This window comes from Mytilus galloprovincialis, chromosome 6 (assembly GCF_965363235.1).
Source record: "Mytilus galloprovincialis chromosome 6, xbMytGall1.hap1.1, whole genome shotgun sequence".
NCBI lineage: Eukaryota > Metazoa > Mollusca > Bivalvia > Mytilida > Mytilidae > Mytilus > Mytilus galloprovincialis.
Window position 1 is genome coordinate 2,923,802 of NC_134843.1, and position 22,174 is coordinate 2,945,975.

Below are 22,174 nucleotides of genomic sequence, written 5' to 3' on the forward strand. Positions count from 1 at the left end.
CACTGTTGACAAAAATAATTTTAAACTAATCGGAAACAAAAAGCTATAAAACTTTTCAAAACATTTTTTTTATTTCTCAAGTAATAGTACGTTTCTTTTGTCTTATATACCACTTAGATTACACTGTTTAAAGACCTATATAGTAATTTCATAAAAACATTTTTAACAGACGATTCTTCTCTTTTTTAATTTGAACAATTTATCACATATTTCCATAAAAATAACAGTTATTAGCTGCAGAAACACATCAATTGTTATCAAAAGGAAATATTACGAAAAGGATTTTTTTACTACATTGTTGTATAAGTTAGAAAAATGCTAAACTCTATTTGTAGTAATTCACTATCCATTATCTAAATATTTATGTTTCATACAGAATATATAGAAAATAAGGATAAATATAACAATTTTTGATGAAACCATATGAGCTGTATCAGATAAATATTGACCTTATGTAAATGCATGTATATGTGTACATTGATAAGACTCTGATTGATTTTTGAACATTCAAAATACGAAATAAAGATGATTGTTGGTATATTTTGTATAAGGTTCTTATTTCATGTATATCAGGGGCGGATCCAACCATTTTAAAAAGGGGGGGTTCCAACCCAGGACGAAGGGGGTTCCAACTATATGTCCCCATTTAAATGCATTGATCTTAAAAAAAAAGGGGGGGTTCCAACCCCAAGAACCCTCCCCCACGATCCGCCAATGTATATTACTTCAATTTTCACACAGTTAAAGACTTTGCATGGAGATTTTTTTCACCCGAAATAAGTAAATAGATGTACTGATATTAATTTGCATAAGGTCAATTTCTATGCGACACAGCTCATATCATGTGACTTCCAGTGATGATTTTATGATTGAATATTGTAGAGTTATATGCAGATGGAGAGTACAACATCATTAACCAATGAAACAAGAGCTTTAGCAATGAATGCTTGTTCAACATTAGTGTATCCTTATAGAAATAGCTACTTCTGTTGCTTGTCTCATCTTAAACCTAAAAAACAAATATATATTAACCATTAAGAGAAATGAAACAGTATTTTGACATTGAATATCATATATAATGATAGAAACTTAATAAAGATGTAGACTTTTTAAAACTCTTAGAAAGAAACTACAAGCAACAAATTTTCTAAAGACTGTTTGTGTATAAACTGAAAATGTAAACCTTGACCTTATGATGTTATGTCAAGACTAAAAGAAGGCATATGCATACAGAATTAGCTTATTAAAGAATATCTGTAATCAAAGAAGAAAGCTTTCATTTGATATCTAATTATGTCATGTATACTTGGATGGAGAGTTGTCTCATTGGCACTCATATCTATATATCATAAACTTAGTCTTCTGTGCACGATTTTATCATTTTTTACACTATTGCAAATAGCCAAGAAGCTTGAATCAGCAGTTCTTATCAAATTACTGAAAATAAAAGATGGAAGATCCTTGGAATCACTCATAAAACAAATTCTCTAATTTACCTAAAATCATGCATAAAAATCTTTCAATCATGAAATTACACGACTTATACACAAAAAATTTCTTAACTAAATGAGTAAACTGGATCCCCGTTTAAACGAGGCAGAAGAACTTGATCTTGTGAAAACCAGTATAGACTGTATATATCCACTGCCACCTGGTGGACTACCTGTGTCAAAGAAGGGGAAGGAAGAATCGTATGACAAGACGTTAGAAGCTGAAGTGCTGATGTCAGCAACATTTGATGCTTTACATGACTTACTTAAAGAAATACTCCTCAAAGATCTCACTCCTAATGGACTAAATACTATTTTCAAGGTGAGAACTACTTTTCTGTCAATCCTGCCTTCCAGTCTAAAATAATTTGAGCATGATAATTGTACTCAGACTCAGAAATCAACCATTCAAAGTACTGGATTTTGAGCACAAATTTTGTACGAGCACTGTGTACTGAGTAATGTTTAATGACTGAAAGGCCAATTATGTTTGATATATAAAAAAATCAGAAACACACTTTAATATTCCAAAGAAATTCATGTGCTTATTGATTAAAAAAAAAACTAAAGCAAGATTTTTGTAGGATTCATTCTTATATTATCAATCAATTTTTATAAAATGTAGATAATAACATTTGTCTGAACCTTATTTAATGTTTCATTTCAATATATAAAAATGTTTTTTCTGTTACAAATCATGATGTATTGTTTTATGTGGACATGTTATGCTGCCCATCAAGGGCCCTTGACTGGAATAATAAATATTCTATTCTTATTCATATTCTTATTCTTATTTCAGCAACTGAGTAAATGGTTTCTTTCTATTGAAGAGTATGAACGAGAGAGGAGTTTAACAACACTTCTTATTGTAGAAAACTTTTTATTAGAAAATATGGAACCGAGTTCAAATGTAAGTAGCATTGTTTGTTCTAAATGTGACTGTTACCATGGTGTACCCATTTGAATGGTAAGAAATTGATTCTTCTAAATTTTTCATCCTGAAACCTTAATTTGAAAATTGAAAAAAATAAAATATAGCAGTATAAAGGATTCTCCCAGGTCTCTAAATATAGTAAGAAAAACCTTGATTTACAGCAAATCTGTCAAACACAATCACAAAGGCTACTGCAGAAAACTTGAAATCATGTTTAAGAATGGCTGGAGAGATTTAAATGTGCATTCTTCAATGTTATACTGTATTATATATGGAGTGCTCCTAAACAGGAGAGAACTATGAAAGAAGAAGAAGCTGGCATTTACTGTTAACTACAACTAACTTCATATATAACTGTCATGTGGCATTGACACAATAATGAAGGTAAAATCAAAATAATTCAACCTTTTTTACATGAAATAATAACCTTTCTTTCAGAATATAACAGATTTCCCCACTGAATGTGTCATCCTTGCCAAGCTAGTCCCAAGATGTACAGATCCCAATATAAGAGTTAGACAGATGGCTATGGACTGTGTTCAGTGTACACTTAGGATTGCTTCAAAAATAGCAGGTAAAATGAAAGAATAGACCAAACTTGACAATCTCTGATATGTTATGGAACATAATTTTTATTAATTGTTGTTATCACAACAAAAGTTATTTGCATAAAATAGATTTCTACAAAATATTTAGATGATCAAAACCTAAAACTTTTAGTCTGATATAATTTGCAACATGGGTGACTATCATTAAAGGCTAGATTAAAAAAAAAATATATATATGTTTCCATAGTACATGGATGCCCCATTCACACTTTAATTTTCTATGTTCAGTGGATCATTAAATTTGGGCATTAAAATAAGATAGATCATATATTAAGGAACATGTGTACTAAGTTTCAAGTTAATTGGATCTCAACTTCACCAAAAAAGTCCAAAAACTTTAACCTGAAGCTGAACAGAAGGATGAATGAAGGAACAAACTAATGCCCCTATGTGGGGCAAAAAAAAGCTGTATATATAGACATAAAATTTAAGGAATTAGAATATATCAAAATTCTTATATAGAAAGAATGGAATGGGATGTGGGACATTTAAAACATTATGATTTGTATTTTGATATTTTTGTTATATTTTAGGTAATTCAATGGACCAGCCAGATCAGATGATTGATGCTTTGTGTACACTTAAAGAACGGCTAGAGAAAGATGATCCAAATGTTTTATTCAGTGTTATAAACGACCTTGCCAAGGTTAATAATTATAAGTCATTGAGGAACTAAAATGAAGGAAAATAACATGGAAATATATGATATACTGTTCCCACAAAAAAAAAATTGTTCACAGAACAGAACAACTTCCTATTTCGAAATTGTTTAACGGTTGTGAATTTTAATCTCTGATTGTTTTGTTTTTTTTAAATTTTGACAATTACATCCTGTTTTCTGATACTTTTAATTAATAGTGAGAATATGTTTAGTAAGACAACACATTCATTCATGTTTTTTTTAATTTTTAGGTGATTGCTAAAAAGTTACCAAGTGGTCAACTGATAGAATTTTTAGATGTTTTACAAGAAGGACTTTTAGATCCCCAGTCACACAGTTCATCTGGGGCCTGTGTTGTACTAAATGGTATTCTTAAAGCTAGAGGCAACGAAGTATCAAAACAGGTATGTAGTGTAAAAAGTAAAATAACAAAAAACCTAAACTCCAAGGAAAATTCAAAACAGAAAGTCCATGATCAAATGGCAAAATCAAAGCTCAAACAGATCAAACAAATGGACAACAACTATCATAATCCTGACTTGGTACAGCCTTTTATTATGTAGAAAATGGTGGATTAAACCTGGTTTTAAAGCTAGCTAAACTTCTCACTTGTGTGTCACTAATACAACAATGAATAAAGCTTGACAGAATGTCACCAAAAAATGTAGAAAATTACCCGTTTACATGAAGATGACATCCTCACATAGACAATCTTTTTAACTGAGTATATCTGGCCTTGCAATATAGGTGAATTTTAGTAAGGGGTAGGTAAAAAAGAAAATAAATGTTTACAAAAAGGAATGATCTTGACTTGAAAAGGAAACTACTGTTTAACATTTGCAATTCAACTAGAATAAGTATTTGTGGTAATTCTTTGAATTACAGTTTTTTTTGTGAACAAGTATCACAAGTTCTTAAATGTTTTGTCAGTTAAGGTGACTCAGAGGGTGTAAGAACTTTATATAGGAGAAATTTTAGCATTTTGGAAGTCACTTTTCATCTAAATGCAAAATTAGCCGTCAAATGGCTGACATCAATCGTGATGACGAAAAGAGAATTTTTATCAAAGGTTGAAAGTTAGTGAAATTTGTAACCTTCTACTGTTAGATCTAATTAGTAGGTTAAATAACAAGGGGTATTTATATGTGGCTCGAAATTACCAAGTTATCTCCCCTTTTCTATTAACATTCATATAAATAAACTTTCATTAACTTGACTTATGGATATTTTTCAGTTAATTTATTAAGGTGAAATTTATCTTTGATAACCGAGAAATTGAGCAAAAACATACACATGATTTTAGTTTATTTCAGTTTGAATAAATGTAAAAAAGCACCTTACTATTACCATTTTTACAGATTTATTTCTTCAGAAAATGAACGTAATTTTAAAAAGAAATTACAAAACTATTTTTAAAAAGTTTCTGCATATTATTTGTATTAGTAAAATACAAAATTGTTACTAGTTAAAAAGTGTGCAATGAAAGCACTGTTCTCTGCTTTTTTTGTGTTTTTTTTATGTGTACGGTATGTACTTATTTTGTGTCATGGATGGATATCCCAAATCCTTTGTTATGCCCCACCTACGATAGTAGAGGGGCATTATGTTTTCTGGTCTGTGCGTCCGTTCGTCCGTCCGTCTGTCCCGCTCCAGGTTAAAGTTTTTGGTCAAGGTAGTTTTTGATGAAGTTGAAGTCCAATCGACTTCAAACTTAGTACACATGTTCCCTATGATATGATCTTTCTAATTTTAATGCCAAATTAGAGTTTTTACCCCAATTTCACGGTCCACTGAACATGGAAAATGATAGTGCGAGTGGGGCATTCGTGTACTGAGGACACATTCTTGTTTTTTTTATTAATTTAATGTTAAATCTAAAAATATTATTTTAAAACTTTTTTTTCTTTGCAGGTCTCTACTATTATCGGTTATCTTCATGATAAGTTAGGTCAGATTGAGTTTGATCAAACCAGAACTGGTACACTAAGATCTGTCAGAACATTGTCGTCACATCATCTCACTAATGTATTAAAGGCTTTACTGAGTTATCAATTGCCTTATGATAGGTAAGATGTCAATCTGTAGAGGTTGATAAAGGGTTATTTTCATGCAATGTGTTTTGCCATTTTATTTCATGTGCAGCCGTGAATAAGGTACGTTATTCACTGTTTCATGAAATCGGTAAAAAGATCAACGTGCAACAAACTTTTAATTGTCTGTTCATCATGGAATGGCAATTTCATTTCAAGTTCTTCCTCGCAGATACCCCTCTTTTACGCCCCTCATCTCTAGGTTACATTAACTTAGTAATTATTTGAATCCTATTGAGTTATTAAACTGTCTAGTGATACCTTTGATACCTATCTAAAACAAAGGTTGAAATCCTTGCTTAATTAATGGTGAATTATGTAACACACCTAGATTTTCTCGTTGTATTGATTGAAGACCTATTGGTGGCCTTCAGCTGTTTTCTGCTCTTTGCTCAGTTTGTTGTCTCTTTGACACATTCCCTATTTCCATTCTCAATTTTATTATGTAATTGATATTAAACAACTTTAACATATGGAATTGTGGTTATTTAGAATTTAAACAAGGAATTAGATAAGTGCCAGAAAAAAATGAAAATCATGAAGTTGAATAACTTTAAAACAGCAGCTTTTACGAAAAATGGAAATTTACAGCAACTCATTAATGATTCACGGTATAAAACAACTATTAAAATGTTATTTCAGCAATATAGTAACAATATGGCAGATTCTATCCCAGGGTATATATACCAATGATTAACATGTAATTTCAGCAATATAGTAGCAATATGGCAGATTCTATCCCAGGATGCAATGTTAACTTCTGGTTTCACTGATCAGATGTTAGACATGCTGTCCAGACAATTACCATATGAAGAAAAAAAAGATGGAGAAAGAACAACAAAAATTGCCACACAAACACCGTTAGCTGTAAGTTTTTCTGTTGTAACTGTGAATGTTCATGTTTTTAAGTCTCCCAAACAAAGTTTGGAGACTTATTGTTTTTGCTCAGTTCTTATTATTTTTATTATTCTTCTTCTTCTTCTTTTTCTTCTTCTTTTTCTTCCGCCACTTTTAAAAATGAACTTGTCCGCAGCGTTTCTCCAAAACCGCTTGTCAGATTTACTTAGGGGTTCATAGAATGTTAGACTAATATGTCTAGGTGAGCCATCAATCTTTCGTTTGTGCATTTGGGTCTATTAAGGGGTATTTTGGGGGGCAGAAAGAAGGGAGGGGTTTACTATAGAACCCTATGGGATTTTTTTTTTATAAATTTTTCAAATGAATATAACTTGAAAACTGTAAGTGATAAACACACGCAATCTTCAGAAATGATCATAGGACAATAAAACAAATCACATGAAATATAGGGTGAGTCCCTGGGGGGTCATCCCCACGCCCTTCAATTTGAGAATATGCTATTATCTTGTAAACAGTCCTGATTCCCACCCCTAAACCATATATATTCTTGAATAGGACAACAAAACAAATCAAACGTAATTAAAGGGAAGTCCCTAGGGGTCACCCCCACCCCGTTCAATTTGAGAATGTACTATTATCTTGTAAACAGTCCAGATCCCCACCCCTAAACCATATATATTCTTGAATGGGACGATAAAACAAATCAAATGAAATTAAATGGAAGTCCCCGGGGGTCATCCCCACCCCATTCAATTTTAGAATGTGCTATTATCTTGTAAACGGTCCAGATCCCCACCCCTAAACCATATATATTCTTGTAGGGGACAATAAAACAAATGAAATGAAATAAAAGGAAAGTCCCTAGGGGTCGTCCCACCCCCTCTTGTTTGAAAACTTGTAAACGGTCAACATCCCCACCCCTAAACTATATATATTCTTGTAAGGGACAATAAAACTAATCAAATGAAATTAAATGGAAGTTCCTGGGGGTCACCCCCACCCCGTTCAATTTGAGAATGTACTATTATCTTGTAAACGGTCCAGATCCCCACCCCTAAACCATATATATTCTTGTAGGGGACAATAAAACAAATGAAATGAGATAAAAGGGAAGTCCTGAGGGGGTCATCCCACCCCCTCTTGTTTGAAAACTTGTAAACGGTCAACATCCCCACCCCTAAACCATATATATTCTTGTAGGGGACAACAAAACAAATAAAATGAAATAAAAGGGAAGTCCCTAGGGGGTCACCCCACCCCACTCTTGTATGAAAACTTGTTAATGGTCAACATCCCCACCCCTAAAACATATATATTCTTGTATGGGACAATAAAACAAATCAAATGAAATGTAGGTAAAGTCCCTGGGGTCACCACCACCCCCTCCTGTTTGAATACTTGTAAATGGTGGAGATCCCCACCAGTAAGCCATATATATTCTTGTATGGGACAAAAAAATCAAATCAAATGAACATGGGACCATATGAATGGCGAGTTATAGGAGCTTTGTTTGGGAGACTTCGTAACAGCATCCTGTTACAATTACTTCTTGTTTTTATCTTAGTTATTTATATGGTCCGAGACCACAATTATTTCATAGTGCATTTCTTTTAGAACATAAATGAAAATTATAAAAAATCCCACCTGCCCTTTCTCAATGAAATTTTTACAGTGTGTTGAACTACTTTTGGGACAAATTATATCAAAATTATAGAAAACTGCATCGGCTCTAACTCAAAATATGGACAATTTTATGTTCAGGGCGTCTTGAAATCTTTTGACATCTTCCGAAGTGCTAATTTTTAACCCTTTTCAGCTGGACCAAATCACTACTTTCCTTTAAGATTCTGGACCCAAATTTTTTTACAGTGTAATTTCACCCCCCTACTTGTAATTTGAGGCATTAAACATGGAGAAATAAATTTGGAAGGGGTATAAAAATAAATGGCAGGTAACCCACTGTTGACACTAGGGACTATATTTTCGTGAACAACGAAAATCAAGAGACCACAATTGTGGTCTCGGACCTAATATGACTTATCATTTGAACTCTATTAGATGTATTATTGATGATCATACTGCATCTCCTTATTTTCTGCTTTTGTTACAGAAGGATCAGTTACTTTGTTGCTGTTAATAGCTGAATTATTTTGTAAATGTGGTTACTCTAAAGAATAAAAGCTATTAAGTTGAATCATTGTTGGAGCTTCACAAAAAAACTACTAGCATTTAGTTATCCTGTTTGCTTTTGTACAAAAGTTATTAAATATAAAAACAAATTCTTGCTACGTAAAATAGAAATCAATTTCTACATTGTTATTGTGTCACTGTAAACTGTAAATGATGTAAAAAAAAAAAAAAAAAAAAAAAAGCAAAACATTCTGATTATATATTTAGATGTATTTCCTCTAAAATGGTTAATGGATTTGAATGAAACTTGGGTATGGTCTTCGATATGTAGTATATGTAACACATAAATAAAATTAGTTTCTTTTCCTATTGCAGGTAACTTGTGCTTTAAGGTGGTACAAAACACCTTAACTAAAATTAATTTGGCTTGTTTGATTTTTATAAAAGTTTTACAAAATACAATGTGTTTACTTTGTCCCTTTGAAAAATTATAAAATTTCCAAAAAAATTGAACCTTACACTTTCTGGGAAATATTTCATTGGATATATAGATGTAACACATAAATACAACTGTTATATATTCCTATTGCATGTAAATTATGTTTTAAATGTTATCTTCAGTGTTGAAAATATGACATCTGTTACACAACTGTTTTTGTTTTCCTTTTGCAGGTGACTTGTGCTTTAAAAATTATATTTGACGTTGAAGAATCTGAGGAGGTGGTCAAGAAGAATTACCACAGATTTTTTTCTTCTCTACTTATAAGAATTGGTTCTTCTATTGATTGTAAGCCTCCAAAACCGGTTGTGGTAAGTCGAATCATCAACTTTTTTACACACCTACTCTAGGAATGGGGGCTTTATTGCACTTACCTTGTCTTCCATTGGTTTGATCTTACAAACAAATTCAAAATGTTGAATGAATTTAAAATCTTTCATTACACTTCTGTCAGGTACCTTTGAACAGAATAACTTCTTATTACAGCAAAATGCATTGAGTGTGTAGGTAAAGGTAATATCTTTGACTAGCTTGCTTGAAGTCAGTATTAGGTTAGGTATAATACCCTCCTTTAAGAGTAGACTAATCTGACAAAGAACCCATCTATCTGTCTGTAGGACCAGACTACTCCAAAAGGAGGGAAGTATACCTTACTTGATAATGACTTCACAGTTCAGCTAGCAAGTAGCTAGTCAAATATATTACCTATACCTACACACTCAATGCATTTTGCTGTAAGTTAGCATCTTGGCAGTCGTGAGTTTTAATGTGAAAGAAGTTTTCAGATATTTCAGCCACCTACTTCCTATTGTTCCATACTTTAAATTATGAGTGGGTTAATGCTTAGCATGATTAACATGTGTAACTTTTAGTCAGTAATTTAAAAAAGATATTAGATACAATTCTTTTTTTTGCAATTGTGACAAATTCTTGGGAATTTTTCTTTATGTGCAGTAATAACAATGACAGTATGACCTACGACATAACTTTATAAATCGGTACTAGATGAATTTCATTGAGACAGGAACTAAAAACTAAAAATCAAGGTTACTATATACAATCTTCAATGATGGTCAAGCTTTCATTTGTATGTTTAGCTCTGAAACATTTGTATCTTTACTGGTAAGTTTTAGTTACTGATTATGCATAAATTTATCAATAGCTTGATGTTCAACACTAATAAGATGAACAATAAAATATGTGTTTATCAGTTTGAAATATAATAAATTGTCTATTGAATCCTGATTATTAGAGTGTGATCTGTTTTAAGGAGGAAAAAGAAAGTAAACCAAAAGAAAAAAAGAAATCTGTTCCACCTCCATCATCTAAGGTGCCAGTTCCTAGTCTGTAAGTCTAAAATTCCTGTTTCGTGTTCCAAGTTAAATATTTCTTATGCTAAAGTATAGATTAGATATATAACAATGCATTTTCAATAAGTAAATACATGTAGGTTCCTGCTCCTTTTCTACAAGTCTTAATGTTCTTAGTTTGTAACTCATATGAGGTAATTTTCATTTGTAAATAAAGACTTTCATGTACATTACTGAAATAGTAATTGATTGGAACACAAATCTTTTGTAAAGAACTGTACATGATAAAATTCAATAATTTTATTCCATTCAAATTCAGCAGATCCCTTTCTTCTCATTAACACTAAAATAAAAGTAGTGTGTACAATTTTAATATATAGGGCAGCTGTAGAGGCATTTAGGTCATTTCTACAGAGGTCAAAGTCTGAGGACATTATAGAGGGACTTGACAAAGAAGATTGCTGGGAAATGTTTGAAGACGAAGAAAGATATCCTGAAAGTGTCACCATTTTATGCAGGTAACTGTTTTATTTCACAAGATTTGGTACAGGTATTGTGTTGTATTATACATCCTTGTTTTAAACCAAGGAGGAGTTTTTATGTTGAACATTGAATATGTGAGTAAAATTACTTGGTGTCCCAAACAAGTGTGTTTTGTAAATTGAATATTGTAAAGGGAATTAACCTGTCACTTTGAGTTCACTTAAATCCTACTGTTGATAAAATGAGAAATTTATTATTTTTTGTGCATCACACATTGTTAATATTATATGAGATACATTGTATTACAAGTTAAGATTAAAAATATTTAGATACCAATAATTGATATTATTGTATAGCAATATAATATTTCCAACAGAAAGTAACCAAAAGTTAGCGTGCAATAAATTCTAATATTGCACTAGTGCAATAAATCCTCAAAATTGATGATGTCATCAACGACAAAATCTTAGTTTAAACCAGTTTATACTTTTAAATATTATATTACTATACAATAAAAGGGTTATTGCATGAATATTGGGGAATATTGTCCCTCGTAGAACATATATTGCACTCGCAAGCTCGTGCAATATAAAATTCTACTTGGGACAATATTCCCCAATATTCATGCAATAACCCTATAGTATATTTCTGTATCCCTAAGGGTAATTCTAAGTGCATTTTTTTCTTCAGATATTTAGTAGAAAGTGCGGTAGGAGGACCCTACATATCAAAGATAGTAACATCTCTTGCTTCAGGCTTGTCAAGTTTATATGACCCTCAGAGAGTTACAGTGGCTGCATTCTTTTCAGAGGTAATTGAATATAGTGTAAAAAAAGGACACATGCCAAAACAGTCTTGAAATAGTGTAAATAATTAATATATCACTGTAAATTCAGAAAATATTGCTATGTTTTTATTATTTCGCAAAATGCAACAGGGTTAGACATGTAATCACAATAATTTTAACTTGCATTTTGAAATTTTTTTACATGAATTTAACATGATATTTCTGAATATCCGCCAAAAAGTTATATCTTATAGGTTCAAATAACAAAATTGCAATAATAGATGCCTGCAATAATTTCTGAATTTCCAGTAAATGGGCTAATGCCATAAGGTCTTCATTAGTGCCCATACCTTACAGCAAGACATTTTGACAATTTCAGTTATTGAGAAATAATTTGACTTTACACATCCATTTTTGCTTTTAAGAATTTTCATTTTGAATTACTTGAATACTACAAATTTTCATATCAAACCGTTTCAAAAGTATTAAGATAAGAATTTTATTAAAAACATTGTACATTATTTACTTGTAGTTGATAAATCTGAAATGTGCTGGTAATGACGACATGATAGAAATGGTGATGAACAGTTTACTGGGAAGACTTGTAGACTCTTCTCACATGGTTAGAATGTTGTGTATTAGAGGACTGGGGAATGTGGCCAGTAACGAGAAACAACAGGTAAGAGGGTGTATTATGTTTCGCATTATTAGCAAAAATCCAGTTTCACATTTCCGCATTTTCGTGCATTACTTTTCCGAAATATATAGGTACCTAATTCCGTATTTGTTTATATTTTTATACGACCGCAAAAATTTTAATTTTCGTCGTATATTGCTATCACGTTGGCGTCGTCGTCATCGTCGTCGTCCGAATACTTTTAGTTTTCGCACTCTAACTTTAGTAAAAGTGAATAGAAATCTATGAAATTTTAACACAATGTTTATGACCACAAAAGAAAGGTTGGGATTGATTTTGGGAGTTTTGATCCCAACATTTTAGGAATTAGGGGCCAAAAAGGGCCCAAATAAGCATTTTCTTGGTTTTCGCACAATAACTTAAGTTTAAGTAAATAGAAATCTTTGAAATTTTGACACAAGGTTTATGACCACAAAAGGAAGATTGGGATTGATTTTGGGAGTTTTGGTTCTAACAGTTTAGGAATTAGGGGCCAAAAAAGGGCCCAAATAAGCATTATTCTTGGTTTTCGCACAATAACTTTAGTTTAAGTAAATAGAAATCAATGAAATTTAAACATAAGGTTTATGACTACAAAAGGAAGGTTGGTATTGATTTTGGGAGTTGAGGTCTGAACAGTTTAGGAATTAGGGGCCAAAAAGGGGCCCAAGTAAGCATTATTCTTGGTTTTCGCAACATAACTTTAGTTTAAGTAAATAGAAATCTATGAAATTTAAACACAAGGTTTATGACCACTAAAGGAAGGTTGGGTTTGATTTTGGGAGTTTTGGTCCCAACAGTTTAGGAATAAGGGGCCCAAAGGGTCCAAAATTGAACTTAGTTTGATTTCATCAAAAATTGAATAATTAGGGTTCTTTGATATGCCGAATCTAACTGTGTATGTAGATTCTTAATTTTTGGTCCTGTTTTCAAATTGGTCTACATTAAGGTCCAAAGGGTCCAAAATTAAACTTAGTTTGATTTTGACAAAAATTGAATATATGGGGTTCTTTGATATGCTGAATCTAAAAATGTACTTAGATTTTTGATTATTGGCCCAGTTTTCAAGTTGGTCCAAATCGGGTCCAAATTAAACTTTGTTTGATTTCATCAAAAATTGAATAATTGGGGTTCTTTGATATGCCAAATCTTACTGTGTATGTAGATTCTTAATTTTTAGTCCCGTTTTCAAATTGGTCTACATTTAAGTCCAAAGGGTCCAAAATTAAACGAAGTTTGATTTTAACAAAAATTGAATTCTTGAGCTTTTTTGATATGCTGAATCTAAACATGTACTTAGATTTTTGATTATGGGCCCAGTTTTCAAGTTGGTTCAAATCAGGATCCAAAATTATTATATTAAGTATTGTGCAATAGCAAGAAATTTTCAATTGCACAGTATTCAGCAATAGCAAGAAATCTTCAATTGCACAGTATTGTGCAATAGCAAGAAATTTTCAATTGCACAGTATTGCGCAATAGCAAGAAATCTTCAATTGCACAGTATTGTGCAATAGCAAATATTTTCAATTGCACAGTATTGTGCAATAGCAAGAAATATCTAATTGCACAATATTGTGCAATATCAAGAAATTTTCAATTGATTGGAGTTATCTTTCTTTGTCCAGAATAGTAGTTGAATCAACTTAAATCATTGTTTTATACAATATGCAATGTATATTCACTTTTACTACCAACTGATAAATTAAAACAATCTTTACCATTCAGTGATAACAAGCACCTTTTGTTACATTTTAATATTTTATGATGTATTTAAATGAGTAGTTATTGTTGCAAACTCCATTAGAAATTTGAATTGAGATCAGTTTTGGAAAAAGGGAAAGGGGGATGTGAAAAAAAAATGGGAGGGGGGGGGGGTTAAATTTTTCTCATTTCAGATTTCATAAATAAAAAGAAAATTTCTTCAAACATTTTTTTGAGAGGATTAATATTCAACAGCATAGTGAATTGCTCAAAGGAAAAAATAGTATTTTAAGTTCATTAGACCACATTCATTCTGTGTCAGAAACCTATGCTGTGTCAACTATTTAATCACAATCCAAATTTAGAGCTGAATCCAGCTTGAATGTTGTGTCCATACTTGCCCCAACCGTTCAGGGTTCAACCTCTGCGGTCATATAAAGCTGCGCCCTGCAGAACATCTGGTTTATATTCATTTGCATATGTTTGATTTATTTTTTGGACACTCAATTTCATTTCCTTATTTGGTTTTCGGTCAGTATTCCCATTTGCATATCCTGCTCCAAGTCCTACTTCCACCCAGCCCCGTTTGTGAGCAGGGAGTAACAGGTTTACCTGGGAAACGGAAGAGGCATACATTAAAAATTAAAATGCGGAAACGTAGCTAACCTTTTATAAAATCAATTTAAAAAAAATGCAGAAAAGAGTACTATAAAAATGCGGAAATGTAGTGCCAAAATGTGGATACGTAAAACGCTGAGGTAAGACTGTGGCATATTTACCTGAGGGCTGGGAAGAATGGCCAGTAATGAGAAACAACAGGTAATGCCAATTGCATGCACCAATGCAGGTCCAGATCAAGTATTGGTCTTGTTATGAAACACCCTGACCCTAAATCAAAATTTTCATCACCAAGTATTATTTACAATAGCCTTGTCTGTGTTTTCACAGCTAAAAAAATATACTTGTAGTTACACCATTAGAATTTCTCTGTGAACTTACAAGCAGTAGGATCAACAGATGTTTTGCATGATCAGTAAAAACTGACTTTACAAATATTTTATTTTAAGTATTTTATAGGTAAATGCAGAAATTATTGAAAGTGCAGACTATCGGTAGGATATACCAAGAATTTCATGCTATCATATGTAATTTTATTTTGTAGAGATTTTTTCATTCCAAATAAAAGTATCTTGTCACTCATTATTAACAGAAAAGAATTTTGATAACTTTGTTTATTAAAATCAGGTACAGCAATACTCCACGACAGTACTATCAGCTATGATGGCCGGTATGGATGATAAAGAGGACCCAGAGGATCTCATCACCACAGAGTCCATGTCTGGACTGTCAAAGATTCTGTCAGAGATAGATGAGAGTCATATCAGAGCAATACTCATTAATGTGTCACTCAGAATTAGACCTTGCTTTGAAAAGGTGGGTTGTTTTATGTCCTTTTGTTATAACTCATTCTTTTAGTGAGGTAATTTGACAAGAGAAATTAAAATTGCATTTTAGTCTAAAATGACAAAATAGCAATAAGAAATGCATGCAATGAGTTCTGAATGTACAGTAGACAATAAATTATATTTTGTTTTGAATAAAAAGTTTATAGTTAATATAATGCCTTTGACCTTGAAGTAAATTTGATTTTTGTCGAGCCTGCGACTTTTGTCGCAGAAAACTCAACATAGGGATAATGATCCGGCGGAGGCGTTAGCTAACTTCTTAAAAGCTTTATATTTTAGAAGGTGTAAGACCTAGGTGCTTCATACTTTGTATATGGATGCCTCATGTTACGAAGTTTCCGTCAGTCACATGTCCAATGTCCTTGACCTCAATTTCATGGTTCAGTGACTACTTGATAAAAAGTTTTTTTTAATGTTAAATTCTCTCTTATTATAAGTAATAGGATACTTATATTTGGTATGTGCGTACCTTGCAAGGTCCTCATACCTGTCACTTGACCTTGACCTCATGGATCAGTGAACAAGGTTAAGTTTTGGTGGTTAAGTCCATATCTCAGATACTATAAGCAATAGGTCTTGTATATTTGATGTATGGGAGGACTGTAAGGTGTACATGTCCAACCAGCAGGTGTCATCTGATCTTGACCTCATTTTCATGGTTCAGTGGTTATAGTTACGTTTTTGTGTTTTGGTCTGTTTTTCTTATACTGTATGCAATAGGTCTACTATATTTGGTGTATGGAATGATTGCAAGATGTACATGTCTGGCTAGCAGGTGTCATCTGACCTTGACCTCATTTTCATGGTTCAGTGGTCAAAGTTTAGTTTTTGAGTTGTGGTCTTTTTTTCTAATACTAATTGCAATAGGTCAACTATTTGGTGTATGGAAACATTTTATGATCTATACGTCAGTTGCCCAGGTTTTATTTGACCTTGACCTGATTTTCACAGTTCATTACTCAGTGTTAAGTTTTTGTGTTTTGGTCTGTTTTTCTTAAACTATAAGCAATAGGTCAAATATATTTGTTGTATGTATTAATTGTTAGCTGTACATGCCTGCCTAGCATGGTTCATTGGTCAATGTTTAGTTTTTACACGACTGCAAAAATTGAAAATTTTTTGGTCGTATATTGGTATCACGTTGGCGCCGTCGTCGACTTAAAAGTAAACAGAAATCTATGAAATTTTAATATAAGGTGTATGACCACAAAAGGAAGGTTGGGATTGATTTTGGTAGTTTTAGTCTCAACAGTTTAGGAATTATGGGCCAAAAACAAGTCCCAAATAAGCATTTTTCTTTGTTTTTGCACAATAACTTTAGTATAAGTTAATAGAAATCTATGAAATTTTAACACAAGGTTTATGACCACAAAAGGAAGGTTTGGATTGATTTTGGGAGTTTTGGTCCCAACGAATTAGGGGCCAAAAGGGGCCAAAATTAAACTTTGTTTGATTTCATCAAAAAATGAATTTTTAGGGTTCTTGATATGCCAAATCTAACCGTGTATTCAGATTCTTAATTTTTGGTCCTGTTTTCAAATTGGTCTACATTAAGGTCCAAAGGGTCTAAAATTAAACTTTGTTTGATTTCAACAAAAATTGAATATATGGGGTTCTTCAATATGCCGAATCTAACCATTTATTTAGATTTTTAATATTTGGGCCCTGTTATCAAATTGGTCCACATTGAGGTCAAAAGGGTCTAAAATTGAACATTATTTGATTTCATCAAAAATTGATTTCTTGGGGTTCTATGATATGCTGAATCTAACCATGTATTTAGATTTTGGATATTGGACCATAATAGGTAAATGTCCAATTTAAAATTTTTTAAGTTTTTAAGTTTAAGTTCTTAGACCACATTCATTCTGTGTCAGAAACCTATTTTGTGTCAACTATTTAAACACAATCCAAATTCAGAGCTGTATCAAGCTTAAATGTTGTGTCCATACTTGCCCCTACTGTTCAGGGTTTGACCTCTGCAGTCGTATAAAGCAGTGCCCTGCCGAGCATCTGGTTTTGGTTAAGTTTATGTGACAGTTTTATAAAGCTTTATATTTAGGACTATCAACATAATATCAATGATTAGTAAAGAAGGCGAGACATTTCAGCTTGTGCACTCTTGTTTTAATGTGTATCTAACAGAGCATATTGTGTTTCTCTTCTAGGATCGACCTGCAGTTCGAGCTCAGGCATTTATTTTGTTTGGTAATTTATCAAGGTTTGGAGATGGTCCATCTAAAGCTCCATTTTTAGAACAAATACACAGTAACTTTGTTAGTTTATTACTGCATCTAAATGATCCAGAGCAGGAAGTAAAAAAGGTAAATAAAGTATTATAGAAAACAACTAAATATAAATAAATACTTTTAGATTGAGACTAATATCAAAGAAAACACATTTTCAACTTTTATTATATCCCTCTTGGCCTCTTGATACATTCCTGCAAAGTGTATTTTTGCATGCAAACCAAACAAACAGTATAAATCGCATGCTTTACTAATACTGTAGTTAGGAGAAAAATGTTTTACCCAGTAATTTCGTGTCAACATTATTAAACATTGATCATTATTCATTGAATTGAGTCACCCCAGAAAAACAAATTCCATAGCACCGCTAGAGAGAGGGCAATTCTCCATGGATTGACAACACACTCTTATGACAATTGATAAAAATTGTAGATTGGTGAAATCAAATTAAAATTTCATACTCAAGCAATTGAAATCACAGTTGATTTCTTCCATTCTAAATGTTCCCCTGCTCTTAAATTGTACTAGCTGATTAATCATATAAGTTGGTTCCTCTTAACTATGTATATAGTATTTTGTCAGCAGATGTTTAGCAACCAACACACAAATATAGTATGCAAGGTATCATATATATTGTTAAATGTTTAACTTTATTTCAGGCTTGCAAGTTTTCATTGCGTCTCTTAGGACCATTGCTTGAGTCAGAGGCTATTAATGATAAGTTCCAGAAATATTTGCTCGAAGATGCTAATCTTATTTATGGGGAGTTTATGAATGATTTAGCAAAATGTATTGTAAGTATACAAATAATTTTTTATGACAACACTTATTTATAATTCAATTTGAATATCATCAAAGATTTTTAACAAAAAATCTGAAAAATTGTATTGCTTCTTACATGTTTTCTTTTCTTATTTTAGAAAAAAAAATTGTAAGGGTTCCCTTGAACCCAGTGTCTCGCCTATTTTTGCTATTAATCACATCCTCAACAAAAATGAGGAAAAAAATGAATAAAAATATTCCTCTCGATACTATCTTTTCTTTATAAGAAGCTTCTGTCCAGTTTGGTAAAAATCCTGGATAGTTTATGAATCTAATAAATGTTTTAAAAACTTTTAACTGCAGGTTAAGGTTAACTGGAAGAAAAACTAAGTCCGTTTATAAGTAAAATACGGCTAAACAGAATTTTAACTAAATTTCTTTCTAGATACTAGCTTTTGATCATAAACAAGCTCCTGTCCAAATCCAGGGTAGTTTAAGAAAATTATTAAAATTTTGAAAACATTAACCACTGCGTGAATGTAATGTTTCCTGGCAGTAAAACTAAGTCCATTTATAAGTAAAATACGGAAAAATAGGATTTTTTTTTAACAAATTTTACTTCTTGATACTATCTTATGATCATAAACAAGCTTCTGTCAAAGTTTAGTACAATTCCATGATAGTTGAAGGAAGTTATTAAAATTTCTAAAACTTTAACCATAGAGTGAATATTTGTGGACAATGCCACTGACTCCCAAATGTAGGATCCCTTTTGTCTCGCTTTTTCAGTCATTTCAAGGAATAAATAATAAAAATTATTTTTTTATTTTATTTGTTATTTTAAAATATGTTTTATGAAAGTTTGTTGCATGCACATGTTGTGTTGTACTAGGTAATTAATGGGAAAAAAGGCTGATTTATCTTAGCAACAATTGATACAATAACATATTTCTGAGCTGTGACTTTACGCATTTCTTTTAACAAAAAAAGTATCTGCATTTATTATTTTATTTAACTTTTATAATGGTCTCATACAAACTACAAATAGTTTAAAGTACATTGACACTTAAAATAAAAACATGAGATATATCTTTTGAAATTTCAGTGATGCATATTAGAGGGAACTGCGGAAAACCTCATAATTTTCCTTATAAAAACGTAATATAAATTATCACACACATGACTTGTAAAGTTTATTCAAAGTGATGTTAATGCTCTCTGATTGTTTATGTTCATTTTCAGATTCAAGACTTCCCAGACAAAGTGAATTTCTATGTAATGGGCTGTATATCGTTCTATAAAAGTATGTGGTCAGAAATTAAGTGTAATGCAGCATTATTTACAGGTAGGTTGATTAGGCGAAAGTTATTTGATTAAGACATTTAAACATGATAAAATTGAGAATGGAAATGGGGAATGTGTCAAAGAGACAACAACCCGACCATAGAACAGACAACAGCAGAAGGTCACCAATAGGTCTTCAATACTGCGAGATGAAGTTTATTTTTCCTACTAGTTAAGAATAAGTTAGAATTTTACAGTAAAAAATTATTTTTAGTATTGTCTTGAACTTTTCTAAATCCTGCACATATAAATTAATTTGAAGCAAGCATAGATTTTGATTTGGAATACTATTCTGTACATTAATATGGTAATCATATATGACTTGAATTGTAATTCTATTTTAGGGTATCTACTTGGGAATTTACAACATGATAAACAGGTAGCCATATCGAAAGAACATGTGTGTGCAGGTATGTAATGTTATAGGTAGTGATATAAAGTCATATAAATGACCATACAGGTATGTAAAGTTATAGGTAGTGATATAAAGTCATATAAATGACCATACAGGTATGTAATGTTATAGGTAGTGATATGAAGTCATACAAATGACCATACAGGTATGTAATGTTATAGGTAGTGATATAAAGTCATATAAATGACCATACAGGTATGTAATGTTATAGGTAGTGATATAAAGTCATATAAATGACCATACAGGTATGTAATGTTATAGGTAGTGATATAAAGTCATATAAATGACCATACAGGTATGTAAAGTTATAGGTAGTGATATAAAGTCATATAAATGACCATACAGGTATGTAATGTTATAGGTAGTGATATAAAGTCATTTATCATATATTTAGTACAAAATACAGCTTTTTTGTATATCTAATAAAGGTTCTTTTTTCCAGTCTGTATCACCTACCCTGTATCGCATACCCCGTATCGCATGGCTAAACCCGTATCGCATACCCCGTATCGCATACCTAGCGTTACGTCATAATTCGAATGACGTCATTGTTTGACCTATGACGTCCAGTTGTATTTGCAATCCTTGCATAGGAAAAAAATGAGTTCCCACTAAAACAAATGTCATATCATTTCAACTTAAATCGATATTTTTCCAAAAATTATTTCCCAGTAACTTTAAGAGTGACTTTTATATATATATATATATATATATAAAAGACACAATAAGATGTAGAAATATCTGAAGTTTTATTTTTGTTTGGTCATAATTTTCGTGAATTTTCATTACCTGATGGATTAAACACAAATGCAAATTTTATTTTTATTTGGTTAGAATAGATAGCAAACTTTTCAAGGAATATTTTTCTTGCTGTTCGTTCACCTCGTCAAAAAATTAAAATTAACATTAAAATGATTATGAATAATATCATCGTCAAATAAACAAAAAAACTTTAAACATTTCTACATCTTTAAAAAATATTAATTTTAGTTGAAATAATAGGACAGAATTGTTAGAGGATGCATTTTAATACATATGTATGGTTTTAAACGTATATTGAAAATGTAATAGGTTAAAGAGGACATTACGATGTGGATATTAAGCAAATAAGGAAGTCAATAAAAATAAAGTAAGCTGGAAAAATACAAGAAAATCATAATGTTCTTTTCTAGCTTATAATTTTAGACTATATCCCATGAATCTGATTCTATTAGAATATATGATAAACAGAATAATACATGGCAAAATCCGTATCGCATGCTGTATCACCACTCGACCAATATCAGCCCTCGGGACCTTCGGCCCTCGGGACTGATATTGGTTTCTCGTGGTGATACAGCATGCGATACGGATTTTGCCATGTATTATTCTATATATAAATGACCATTCAGGTATGTTATGTTATAGGTAGTGATATAAAGTCATATAAATGACCATACAGGTATGTAATGTTATAGGTAGTGATATAAAGTCATATAAACAGTCAGGGGCATTACTTACACAAGTAATTTTTTAAAGTTACTTATATAAGTAATTTTTGTTTTTGAAAATAAAAAAATTACTTAATAGAGTTATTTTAAATTTCAATAAAACATAGACTAAATGTAGTTTTGATGAGTTTTTACATAATTTCATATCATAAAGTTAAGAATTTATTATATTTGAGAGGATTATAGAGATGAAGGGTTACTTTAAAAATTATGACAAA

General features: G+C 31.5%; 1 protein-coding gene across 4 annotated transcripts in view; it reads left to right on the forward strand.

The window, feature by feature from the left end:
- The window catches only part of LOC143078711 (maestro heat-like repeat-containing protein family member 1), a 66,889-nt gene that overhangs the window by 41,065 nt on the left and 3,650 nt on the right, over nt 1-22,174 (forward strand). For all 4 annotated transcript variants that reach the window (XM_076253630.1, XM_076253631.1, XM_076253632.1 and 1 more), the window contains 18 exons: nt 883-962; nt 1,572-1,812; nt 2,290-2,400; nt 2,863-2,998; nt 3,566-3,678; nt 3,945-4,097; nt 5,605-5,759; nt 6,494-6,650; nt 9,444-9,581; nt 10,541-10,617; nt 10,961-11,098; nt 11,754-11,874; nt 12,383-12,529; nt 15,476-15,664; nt 17,865-18,020; nt 18,605-18,739; nt 19,950-20,052; nt 20,396-20,461. In XM_076253630.1, the coding sequence (XP_076109745.1) occupies nt 883-962; nt 1,572-1,812; nt 2,290-2,400; nt 2,863-2,998; nt 3,566-3,678; nt 3,945-4,097; nt 5,605-5,759; nt 6,494-6,650; nt 9,444-9,581; nt 10,541-10,617; nt 10,961-11,098; nt 11,754-11,874; nt 12,383-12,529; nt 15,476-15,664; nt 17,865-18,020; nt 18,605-18,739; nt 19,950-20,052; nt 20,396-20,461 (2,416 nt within the window). The remainder of the gene's footprint in view (nt 1-882; nt 963-1,571; nt 1,813-2,289; nt 2,401-2,862; nt 2,999-3,565; nt 3,679-3,944; nt 4,098-5,604; nt 5,760-6,493; nt 6,651-9,443; nt 9,582-10,540; nt 10,618-10,960; nt 11,099-11,753; nt 11,875-12,382; nt 12,530-15,475; nt 15,665-17,864; nt 18,021-18,604; nt 18,740-19,949; nt 20,053-20,395; nt 20,462-22,174) is intronic.